Source organism: Nothobranchius furzeri, chromosome 19 (genome assembly GCF_043380555.1).
Source record: "Nothobranchius furzeri strain GRZ-AD chromosome 19, NfurGRZ-RIMD1, whole genome shotgun sequence".
NCBI classification, from domain to species: Eukaryota; Metazoa; Chordata; class Actinopteri; order Cyprinodontiformes; family Nothobranchiidae; genus Nothobranchius; species Nothobranchius furzeri.
In genome coordinates, this window is record NC_091759.1 from 11,917,537 (window position 1) to 11,929,766 (window position 12,230).

The 12,230-nt window shown below is 42.3% G+C and overlaps 1 protein-coding gene across 4 annotated transcripts in view; it reads right to left on the reverse strand.

Moving 5' to 3' along the window:
- LOC107394420 (collagen alpha-1(XIV) chain) overlaps positions 1 to 12,230 on the reverse strand; it is a 260,498-nt gene that overhangs the window by 10,296 nt on the left and 237,972 nt on the right. For all 4 annotated transcript variants that reach the window (XM_054744996.2, XM_054744994.2, XM_054744993.2 and 1 more), the window contains 4 exons: positions 2,170 to 2,265; positions 2,045 to 2,098; positions 1,790 to 1,843; positions 1,568 to 1,621 (listed from right to left, as the gene is read on the reverse strand). In XM_054744996.2, the coding sequence (XP_054600971.2) occupies positions 1,568 to 1,621; positions 1,790 to 1,843; positions 2,045 to 2,098; positions 2,170 to 2,265 (258 nt within the window). The remainder of the gene's footprint in view (positions 1 to 1,567; positions 1,622 to 1,789; positions 1,844 to 2,044; positions 2,099 to 2,169; positions 2,266 to 12,230) is intronic.

Consider the following 12,230-nt stretch of genomic DNA (forward strand, 5'->3'; position numbering starts at 1 on the left):
GGTGCGTGGGAATTTCCCCAACCAGTCTACATGTGTTTCGTGGATTTGGAGAAGGCGTTTGATTGTGTCACACGGGGGCCCTGTGGGGGGTACTCTGGGAGTATGGTGTACCAGGCCCTCTGATACGGGCTGTTAGATCCCTGTATTACCGGTGTCAGAGCGCATTGCCGGCAGTAAGTCGGGCTCGTTCCCAGTGAAAGTTGGACTCCGCCAAGGCTGCCCTTTGTCACCGATTCTGTTCATAACCTTCATGGACAGGATTTTTAGGCGCAGCCAAGGTGTGGAGGGCATCTGTTTTGGTGGCCTGAGGATCAGGTCTCTGCTTTTGCAGATGATGTGGTCCTGTTGGCTTCATCAGAACGTGATCTTCAGCTTTCCCTGGAGCGGTTTGCAGCCGAGTGTGGAGCAGCTGGGATGAGAATCATCTCCTCTAAATCTGAGACCATGGTCTTGATTCGGAAAAGGGTAGAATGCCTTCTCCGGGTCAGGGAGGAGGTCCTGCAACAAGTGGAGGAGTTTAAGTATCTCGGGGTCTTGTTCACAAGTGAGGGAAAACTGGAGCGTGAGGTCGATAGACGGATTGGTGCTGCATCTGCAGTGATGCGGGCGTTGTACCGGTCTGTCGTGATAAAGGGAGAGCTGAGTCAGAAGGCGAAGCTCTCGATTTACCGGTCGATCTACGTTCCTACCCTCACCTATGGTCATGAGCTTTGGGTAGTGACAGAAAGAACGAGATTGTGGATACAAGCGACCGAAATGAGTTTTCTCCGAAGAGTGGCTGGGCTCTCCGTTAGAGATAGGGTGAGAAGCTCGGTCATCCGGAAGGGGCTCGGAGTAGACCTGCTGCTCCTCCACATCGAGAGGAGCCAGCTGAGGTGACCCAGGCATCTGGTCAGGATGCCTCCTGGACACCTCCCTGGTGAGGTTTTCCTGGCACGTCCTACCGGGAGGAGACCTAAAGGTAGACCCAGGACACGGTGGAGGGACTATGTCTCTCACCTGGCCAGGGAACGCCTTGGGATTCCCCCGGAGGAGCTGGCCCAAGTGGCTGGGGAGAGGGAAGTCTGGGCCTCTCGCCTTAGGCTACTGCCCCCGCGACCCGACTCCGGATAAGCGGATGAAGATGGATGGATGGATAGAGCCCATTAAATTAAAATGATTGATGTTTGCTGCTTTAAATCATGTGATAGAAATGTTAGGCAACTAGAAGATTAATTAGAGCAAATGTTGATCCAAAATGGTATATATATATATATATATATATATATATATATATATATATATATATATATATATATATATATGTATTTAAAACTGATTTCTTTTAACTTTCTGAGTACGTCATATAAAGATCCAAAACTAAGGATGGGGTTGCAGTTCTAGAAATGTGTTCTCAGTTTAAATGAAAAGGTTTTGTTGGTGCTTTTAACAGAGTCTCTGGTTGAACTGATGTACCCTCCCAAAAAGCAACACGTTTGCAAGGAAAAACCAAAACAAGAACCGTCTCTACTTTAAAAATCTGACAATAGAAAAAAATAAATGTTGGTAAAGAGTCACAATGACTGACCATCGTTCCTGGGGGGCCCTGTCTGCCCGGTGGACCGTCTTTGCCGGGAAGTCCCTGTAAAAAAGGTAAATAAATGTCTGAAATTAATTAATTCATTTGTTAAAAGTAAAACCACTTTTCAGTTTAGTTTTAAACACATGGTTTTTGGAATTAGATCTTCAAAGGTTGACAAAAAAACGTTCAAAACCCACTAAAACAGAAGTAGGCAGGGACATGACTCACTCTGGATCCTGGAGGACCTTCTCTTCCAGGACCTCCGGGTCGTCCGGGAATTCCCTGAAAGATGAGAAGGGTCAAAGGTCAAATTTCCAACTTTCCAAAAAATAACACCACATTTAAACAGTAAACTTGTACTGGTAAAGCTCATTTTACCAACTTTTTACAATTGACTTCTACAAACGAAATGTTAATTTAGTCTAATTATAAAAAACATTGTTACACAGGTAAGCTAACAATGGAGATCATTAAAGATGTTACCTGCTGGCCTTGTTGGCCGATATCACCTTTCTGCCCTCTCTCTCCTATAGACCCCTGCGGATAAAGAACAACATACATGAACACAAAACATAGTGAAGCTGAATCTAGTTGATCATGTGTTCTACCGGGGGTCCGATAATGGAGCGCCCACTTGGTCCTTGTGGTCCAGGAGGTCCTTGAGGCCCGGGTACACCTGTGTCTCCAACTGGTCCAGCTGGCCCCTGAACAGAAAGAGAGATAGAAAGATCAGTTTACATGGGTCAGTTTGAGGGTTTATTTGATTTGGTATTATTATTTCATTTAAGTATCCATTAAAGCTGGGGTCCATAATGTGACGTTATTATGGAGAGCAGGAGGAGATTTTGAAATTTGAACAGCTGTAACTCCCCTGCTCCCCTTCCCCTCCTGGAATAAGTTTTCTGCTTGCTGTCGAGAGAGGCAGAACTTTTTCCTCTTCTTCCTCATCATCCTGCTGCTCTCTGTGCTCTCTACCAAAGCACCTCTCTGCATTCTTTCTGGATTTTTCCAAACCATGGATCTGGTGAGCTGGTCTCTGAATGCAGTTGATAAGTTTTTTCTACTTAAAGAATGGTGACGAGAGCTCCATCAGTTTCGGACAGAGGGCACCCGGTTGGGTGATGGATTCCTGGAAAAAATGGAAAATGATGTCCCTCTCAGTGCTTTCCACGGAGGATTTGGAAGATGTTTACGTGTCTGGGTTCACGATTACTAGGTTCCTAATGTTTGGAGCTCATGGCTACCTGGTGTATCTGAAGATTTTGGAGCTGATGAGAGCTGTTGGCATTCTCCCAAGCCTCGAAAAGGTATCTGCCGTTCTTTGAATCCTCATACTCAGACGTTGCTCAAGATGAATTGCGACCCAGGTGCTCTGAGCAGTAATCTGGCTGTGTTTTCTTAAATGGCATGCAGAAAGGAAACCAACATGGACAAAGTAGCAGCTCGGCTGGATGGAAACAAAACCCCTGATTTGGCCGTTTGGTGCTCTTGAAATTGGCAAGGACTGAAGGCAAAGAGGTAAATTTATCTCTTGACTGTTCCTAAACAATTTTGTAATCCAATATTGGCTCCCCTACGTGGCCTTGAAGGCCAAAGATGTCAAAACACTGAAATGGATACATAGACAGTGTTCTGCTCCTCTCCTTAGCCTTACTCCACACACGGTACTGTGACCTCCTGGATCTTTGCATGGCCTCGCTCCGGATTACCTCTCTGAGCTACTGGTTTTTTACTTCGCTGCATGGTCTCTGAGGTCAGCTCACAGGATGCTCTTGGAAGTCTCCAAAACAAGGCGCAAGCTCAGAGATGACAGGGCTTTCTCTGTAGCAGCCCCTAGGCTCTGGAATGTGCTGCCTTTGAGCGTTAGGTCGGCCTCTTCACTGTCTGGTTTTAAATCTCTTTTGAAAACCAATATTTATGATTTGGCTTTTAACTCAGCATGCAAGTCATTTAGTGTTAGTTCTTAAGCATTAGTTTAAATTGCAATTTTATGTTGTGTATTGTTTTTAATGCATTTCTGTGAATAACTGGTCGGTTTTGTTGTAAGGAGCTACACAAATAAAGCTGCCTTGCCTTGCCTGTATCGGTGGTGATCTAGGAGAAAGATCACAGGACCACAAATCACTGACACATTACACATGCAAGAATACACTCGCACGTCTCACATAAAACACACACCACCTTGGACTTAATGCTCTAATTTTCATTCTCTGAATCTCCTCCACACCTTGGAGCAGCAGAGATTGGATTGCATGCTAGATGAGTGCAAGCCCTCCTGGTTCAAAGGGGATCCCTGCCCCTCCCACCTGTCACTTGTGATTTTTGTTGAGATTGTCTGAATATGTGCTTTAATGCTTGAGGTGTTTTTCCTGAATCCCAACCCCAACTCTTACCGCTGCTGCGGAATTGGTGGGTGGGGGTGGGGGAGGGGGGCTGTTTTTCTCTTTTCCTGACCCTTCCCTCTCTGATGTCACCCCCGCTTTCTCTTATCGTTTCCCATCTGCATAATGGGAAAAGTAAAAATAAAAGTGGCAGGAAACCAGAACTCATAGCCCACAAACAAACTGGAATGACACAAAAAAGGTGGTTCAGAGTAACGCAGATTGTTGTCTTCCTCTATTTCTGTTGTGAGAAGGGGAGGTTACGGCTTGCTAGTTTTGCAAAATCGATGCGATCTAACAATCAGTTCAGTTTCCTCTCTCAAACTTCAACACTATGCCTGTTTACTTTGCTTTTATTTCAGCTCATGGTTCTCAACTACATTTGCACCGACCACTTTATTACTTAAAACAAAGCTTCTTCTGATCATCATTATTATTAATAAGTACATTTACCTAAAATAAGTTATATATATATATATATATATATATATAGTGCAATGTGAAAGATCCCAATATGATCTACTTTGGTTCTTCTAGTCATCTGGTACACAATATGCACTTTAATAGATGATTAAAATACTTTGGTGATGCAGCTGCAGCTAAATGGAACGAATGAATATTGACTGATACCTAAAACTTCCTCTGCTTCACTTCCTGTAAAACTGTGGTAATGTGAAATGCCGTTGAGGAGATAGCTGCAGTGATACAAGAACTAAACAGGAAGTGATGATTTTGATGAGCAGCAGATAGTGAAAAACTAAATTGGCAAGCATCTTTATAAAATACATTCACATTTAGATATCACTCTTTGTTTCTGTTTGTAACATTTATTCTGTCATCACCATCGACATATATATTTTTACTTGGTCATTACGTACAAAAAATAAAAAAACGTTTCAGCCCTGAGACAAAAACCAATATATATTGAAAATAGATATTTTTATTCCCTGTAAATTCCTCAGTGCTTCCTGTCTATCTGTTTAGTGCAAACAGAGGTAAAAGAACCTGGGCAAGAAACCTCATGTAGCAGTATCAGATTATTCATGTTCAAATAGATAAATGACCCGAGACATATTTGCGTGTTAGAACAGGGGAAAAACTTTTGGAGTACAAGTTCTCATTTACCAGCGACCTTAAGATGTCCTGCAACATTTACGAGGACCCGGATCGAATCATGAAGGTGAGATTCAGTAAAGGAGTCCGGGACGACTCAGGAGAGAGAGTGGAAAAAGTGGTGGACATCTAGGAGAGTTTAGGTTCTACGTCTGATCGTCACGTACGTCCGTCAGAGCAGAATGAAGGTGACAAATATTTATGACACATGAATTTTATCACATCGTTTTCTAATTAATAACCATAAATATACTTTTTATTTTGATAAACCTTTGCTAAAGATGTAAATGTTTTATTTTCAGATTTGCCGATGACGCAAATCTTTATACATCAAGATCTAAAAGAATATAAATATTTTATTATTAGTGACTTCATCAATGCACGTTAGTTTATTTTTTAAAAAATTTCATCCCACATCCTAATTTCTTTTTGAATTAGCTTTCATTAAATTTAAATGTATAAAAAGACATTGAATATATTTTTTCATTTGATCAACTCAACTAAAAACTCTTTAGGCTTTCCAGCTCGTTTAGCTTATTTGTTACATTATTGATTTTATGCGTTCAATATCAGTTTCTGAGAAGTTTCCATTGGTGAAAAGCTACAACTTTATATTATCAAACACATTTTTTTCTTAATCTGTAAAAATCTAAAATAAAACTAAGTCTTTGTTTTATTTTGTAGGATCTCAGACTACAAATCATCATCCATCTCTCAAAAGAATCAATTACAGGAATGTTGCTCTAATTTTGGGAATCCTGTGCTTCGTCCTGTTGGCTGGAATCCGTGTCCTGCTCTGTAAGGATTTCTTAACTTATTTAGAAATAACAAAAGCAAAAACTGAAGAAAAGGAGGGAAACGTGTTTTCATTGCTCATCTGAATTTCCTCATTGCTTTGCCTTAGATCTACTGGTTTCAATGCAGGAACTCCGCTCCATACTTCAAAACCAGAACATGGAACGCCTAAAACACCCGAGCAACAGCAGCTCACCAACATGTGGGAATGAGACGGAGCTGAAAACAGATGAGAAATATTCAAAAGGTAACTTCTACTTTCCTTCTGATTGAAGTTTCTTTTAAATACCTAAAGCACGCTGCAAAAGCAAAACTAATAATATTCTGTTTTTAAAGACTGGCAGTGGTTTGAAGCTGAACGTTTCTACACATCAACTGAGATGAAAAACTGGACAGAAAGCAGCAAAGACTGTAAGAGTAGAGGAGGAGATCTGCTGGCGGTAAACAACAAACACAAACATGTAAGTTATTATTCAAATACAATTAAATATAAATATTATTTAATATTGTAAAGGTACCACTGTATAATAAGTCTCCCCACAGATACGTTTCTGCTTTTGCTAAAACTAAAGGACCTTTCTAAAAAATAAAGATTCTGGGAGACTCCTGGATTGGTCTGGAGGCAGTTGGATTAAAGAGTCATCGGGATTATATTTGGCAGTGGACAAATGGATCAGAGTCACAACAGATCTCATCACTGTTTAGAAGTAACAGTGGAAATGCAATAAAAATCAAACAAACATTTAAACATTTTCAGCAACATTTGATCCTTCTATGAAATTTTAAACATTAAATCTTTCAATTATCCTAAACAAAAAACAAGCTTCTCCATTAATGTTATGGAATAACAAACAAACAAAAATAAAGTTGAAAATATTCCGTTTAAATTATAACAAACTCTTGTTTTACAGCTTGTGATGTTTTATTTACTGAGTCTGGGGAAAGGATGTAATGTTGTCAGTGGAGAAAGACTCCAAAGCTTACATTACTCAAGAAGGAAGCTGGATGAAAACCATAAACGGATCAAAATACGGGATCTGTGAGATGACCCGCTATCATAACAAAGAGGAATGGGCACCGAACTGGATGGCCTTTCGGCATGCTGGGAAACACCGCCGTTTACGCACTCTGCTAGGAGGAAACGTAAGAGGAGAGGCTGTCGGGGTGGACGGCTCGTCAAGCTGAAAGCATTGAAGTTTGCCTCTTCTGGCGGTTCGCGAGTGGTCTTGTGTTCGTCCACTCGGTTCCTGGCGCCGTGGCGTGTGGAGGATCCGGTGGATTCGTGGCTCGTTCCTGTTGCCGGCAATTCATGGGAGTTTGGTAAGCGCTCCCCACCCTTTCGGAGATTCAGTCGGAGACGAGCCAATCTGAGGAATCTCCGATCATTGACTAGAGCTTCTTCCACCATCAGCAGCTCTGAAGTATCTTTAAGGTGGGGCGTGGTCAATGCTAGGTCTGTGGCTAACAAAACATTCATTGTGAATGAATTTTTTACGACGCATGTTCTCGACATCCTCTGTGTGACGGAGCCATGGATTCTTCCTGGTGAGTCCGCGGTTTTTAATGAACTGATCCCAGCTGACTGTGCTTTAATTAATGTGCCGAGGACCACTAAACGTGGTGGTGGATTGGCGGTTACTTATAAAGCTAATCTGAAGATGAAACATTTGCAGTCCTGGTCTCCTAATACCAGTTTTGAACTGTGCTTATTCGAACTTGGTCATCCGCAACCAATCCTCTGTGTTGTAGTATATAGACCCCCGAACTACAATAAGGATTTTTTGCAGGAGTTTTCAGAAGTCCTAGCAAACTGGGCTGCTAAATACGAGCAGATATTGCTACTGGGAGACTTTTATATTCATAGCTGCTGTCCTGGAAAACCTTTAGTCTCTGATTTCATCAACCTTGTGAACTCGTTGACTTTTACGCAGTGGGTTAATGTGGCCAAACACTGGATCTTGTGTTATCACTGGGGTGTTCAGTAGATAATCTGACTATTAAGGATGCGGTTTTTTCAGACCATAATCTGATATTATTTGAGACTACTCTGCATAGCAATTTGCTGGCACCTGTTGGCCCCAGTAGGTATAGTCGTCATGTGAACTCTGACACTGCAACTCATTTCACTTCGTTGTTTGAACAAGCCTTCTTTGATTTATCAGACGAGTCCTCACTGGATAGATTGCTTACTTGTTTTACTGAGACCTGTGAGGCTATCCTTAACACTGTTGCGCCGTTAAGGCCCAGGAGGGGAAAGCATACGGTAAATGTATGGTCAACAGATGCTACTCGTGCCGCAAGAAGGACATGTAGAAGATACGAGAGACAGCGGAAGAAGGATAATCTGCATGTTTCCCTAATTGCTCTACGTGACAGTTGGAAATCATTCCAAGAGGCAGTTAGATCTGCGAAATTTGCATATTGTTCCAATCTCATTTCTTTAAACTCAAACAACCCCAGAGTACTTTATACAGCAATTGACTCAGTTCTGAAATTAAATGATCATTGTGTGGTGCAGGCTTCGGCTGGAATGTGTGATGAGTTCCGTGACTTTTTTAATGGGAAAGTTTCTGCGCTCCGGGCTACCATGTCTAGGGCACTGGTATGTGGCCGTTCTGTTACTGCCACCAGAGGTTTGGTGGCATTTGAACAAATTAGTCTAGATGATTTGATCAAGATCGCTGGGAAGGCTAAGCCGAGCGGCTCGCCGAATGAAGTGATGCCAACGCGCCTCTAAAGAAGTCTTTCCAGTAGTCGCCCCTTTAATATTGCACATAATTAACATGAGGCTCAGTTCTGGTATAGTCCCTGACGACCTCAAAAAGGCGGTTATTCAACCTTTGCTCAAAAAACCTGGAATGGATGCTTCGCTGGCTGAAAACTACAGGCCCATTTTGAAACTTCCATTCTTAAATAAAGGTACTACAGAAATGTGTTTACCACCAGCTCTTGGTTTTTATGGATGAGAAAGCCATTTTTGAGACTTTCCAGTCTGGCTTCAGAGCTCTACACAGCACGGAGACTGCTCTGGTTAGAGTGCTCAATGACATCTATCTAGCGACTGATAGCGGTAATTCTGTGTTGTTACTTCTGCTGGACCTCACGGCTGCCTTTGACACGATAGATCATGAAGTGCTGCTTCACCGTCTACATCATTATGTCAGGATTTCAGGGTTAGCCCTGGAATGGTTTAGGTCATACCTGACAAATAGAAAAATGTGTGTTAGGATGGGAAGTTAATCCTCAGGGTACTCTGATCTACCCTGGCTCGATATTGGGACCTCTGTTGTTTTCTGTTTACATTCTGCACTTAGGTGACATCTGTCGTGAGCTTGGAGTTCAATTCCTCCTATATGCTGACGATTGTCAGCTGTACCTGCCTCTGAACACGTCAAGTGGTCTCTCTATTTCTATTCTTGCTAACTGTTTGAGGGAGATAAAGATCTGGATGAGTGAACATTTTCTGAGCCTAAATGATCAGAAAACAGAGGCTATATTGTTTGCTCCAAGCAGACATTGTGACTCTTCCCTAACTGACTGTGGGTCATCTAATGGCCAGCTGACTACATCGGTGACTAATCTTGGTGTTAAACTGGATAGCGCCCTTAGTTTTGATACCCATATCAATGGAGTGATCTCCTCCTCCTTTTTCCACCTTCGTCAGTCGGCAAAGATCAAACCATTTTTGTCAAGTCATGATCTTGAGACGGTGGTCCATGCTTTTATTACGGTGCAATTGGACTACTGCAACTCTGTTTTATTCAGTGTGAGCAAGGGCTCAATAGCGAGGTTGCAAATGGTCCAGAATGCTGCTGCCAGATTTTTAGAGGGCAGGCGCAAGTAGGACCACATTACTCCTGTCCTGGCTGCGCTTCATTGGCTGCCCGTTGATGTAAGGATTTGTTTTAAAATACTCTTATTGGTTTTTAAAACGTTAAATGGTCTGGCCCCTCCTTACTTGGTGTCACTGCTTCAACCGTACACCCCTGCACGGTCACTCCGCTCGGAGAACCTCATGCTCCTCTCGGTCCCAAGATTGTGCCTTAAGACACGTGGTGTGGTGATAGGGCCTTTGCTGTGGCAGGTCCTAAGCTTTGGAACGAGCTTCCTCTCAGCATAAGGGCCTCCACCTCTGTTGCGGTTTTTAAGGCAAGGCTAAAAACATATTTTTATAGTCTGTCTTTTAACCTTTCTAACTAGTTTTATTGTTTTACTTATAGCAATCTGTGTACTCACTGTATTTTTATCTGTATCTTGTGATACAATATTTTTATTTTCTGGACTTAATGTTTTATGTTTTTTACTTGATCGGTGGAGCGCCTTGGTGGCATCTTTTTGCCTGTAAGGCGCGATTTACAAATAAAGTTGAGTTGAGAATGAGCCTTAAATCTGCAACAGTTTTCTCAGTTTTTAAGAATTTGTTCAATCCCTGTTAGTAATATTCAGTTGGATACACATTAATAAAATATTGCCATCATGTGCAAAAACAATTCCTAGTTTGTTCACTCTAATGTTCATCCTTTTAAAATCAATCCAGTTAAACAAATGCACAGATGTTCATTTCCACCAGTAAGAGTGATGAAGTTTTTAACATGCACCAGACCAACACATCTGGAACGTTTCATCAGCTTAATTTCTTGTAAACATCTGATAAATCTGACCGATGCTAACGGGGAAACGACTGAAAACACAAAATCTCACGCAGTTTGTAACTTAAACAGTGATCTCCTGTCACCTTGTTTGCACAAAAAGATAAAGATTTCTACGTGTTTTCCTCTTTGCTCTTTCATCTGATAAAACGTGACCAGACTGTGACTAGTGAGGAAACCGCTGAACGACCTACTGGGATTAAGACTGTTTGCCCTGATGTACAGAAGTGTGATATTCACAAGTGCATTGTTTTGGCGCCACCATTTAAAGAGACCGAGGTTGATAGCTATTTTCTAGCTTTGAGCGTATTGCTGCAGCCCTCGACTGTCCTCGTGAGGTGTGGCCTCTAATACTCCAATGCAAGCCAACAGGTAAAGCTCAAGAGGTAATGTCTTCCTTGTCACTCCAAGATTGTCTAGATTATGACCGTGTTTAAGCCTTTATTTTACAAGCGTGTGAAATGAAGCATTCTTTAATTACTACATTGGGTTCACAGTTCGATCGTTCTTACAACGTTCTTTCTTTGGATTTTACTTCCTCTATAAATTCTTACCTAGAAAGAAACAGGAAGTCAGAAACAAAACCTCAAGATTTAAGGTGAGAGACAGAAAAACCAAAGAGGATGAAATTTGTTTTAACCCTCTGGAGGCAGTATGTCTGTGAAGGTTCTCAGTCATCCAGGTCATTGTAGTCTAAGGAGCTTTGAAAGAAAAGCGTCTGGACTTCTTTGAGTTGCTTGAAGACGTTTCACCTCTCATCAGAGAGGCTTCTTCAGTTCTAAGGTCAAATGGTGGAGAGTCCCGGATTTAAACCCAGTGGGAGTGTCCCCCCGAAAAGGGAACAAAAGACCCCCTGATCTTGAGGGATCTCAAAACTGGATTATAGATGGCAGACAGTTGGTGTCGTAAACCACCGCCTCTGTTCAAAGATGGTTGCTTTGCTCACAGTGGACATAAATGGCTTCCTTTACTCATCTTTCACAAGTGCATGGCACAACATAGAAGAGCCACCTCCACGGGACAGGACTCAGCAGTCCATTTGCATCTAAAGGACAAAGGTCACTCTTTCGAGGATGCCAACGTTCACATTTTGAACAGAGAGGACAGATGGGTTGAAAGAGGAGTAAAGGAAGCCATTTATGTCCACTGTGAGCAACCATCTTTGAACAGAGGCGGTGGTTTACGACACCAACTGTCTGCATCTATAATCCAGTTTTGAGATCCCTTCCCAGATGCCTCAACGCCCACGCATATCCTGGGCCATCTGACCTCAGGAATTCACATGATAGGGTGGGGCCAGGCTTCACAATGAGCTCACCCGAAACTCTGGCTGAATAGGACCCACACCCACCCTCAATGTGTTTATGTAGAAGATCATCGGGGGTCTTTTGTTCCCTCTTCGGGGGGAAACTCCCACTGGGTTTAAATCTGGGACTCTCCACCATTTGACCTTAGAACTGAAGAAGCCTCTCGGATGAGAGGTGAAACGTCTTCAAGCAACTCAAAGAAGTCCAGATGCTTTTCTTTCAAAGCTCCTTAGACCCTCTTGAGGCAGGCGTTGCAGATTTGCAACATTAAAACCTACCTACCTGGTTACTCCACATACGTATTTCATGAGCATTTTTTAACTCAGAAGTAGAAGTACCTCTGAAGGACTTAGTTGTTCTTCCTTTTATCAAAACTTATTCTGAGCCTGAGAGGGTTAAAGACATTCTGACAAAGAAAAAAGTG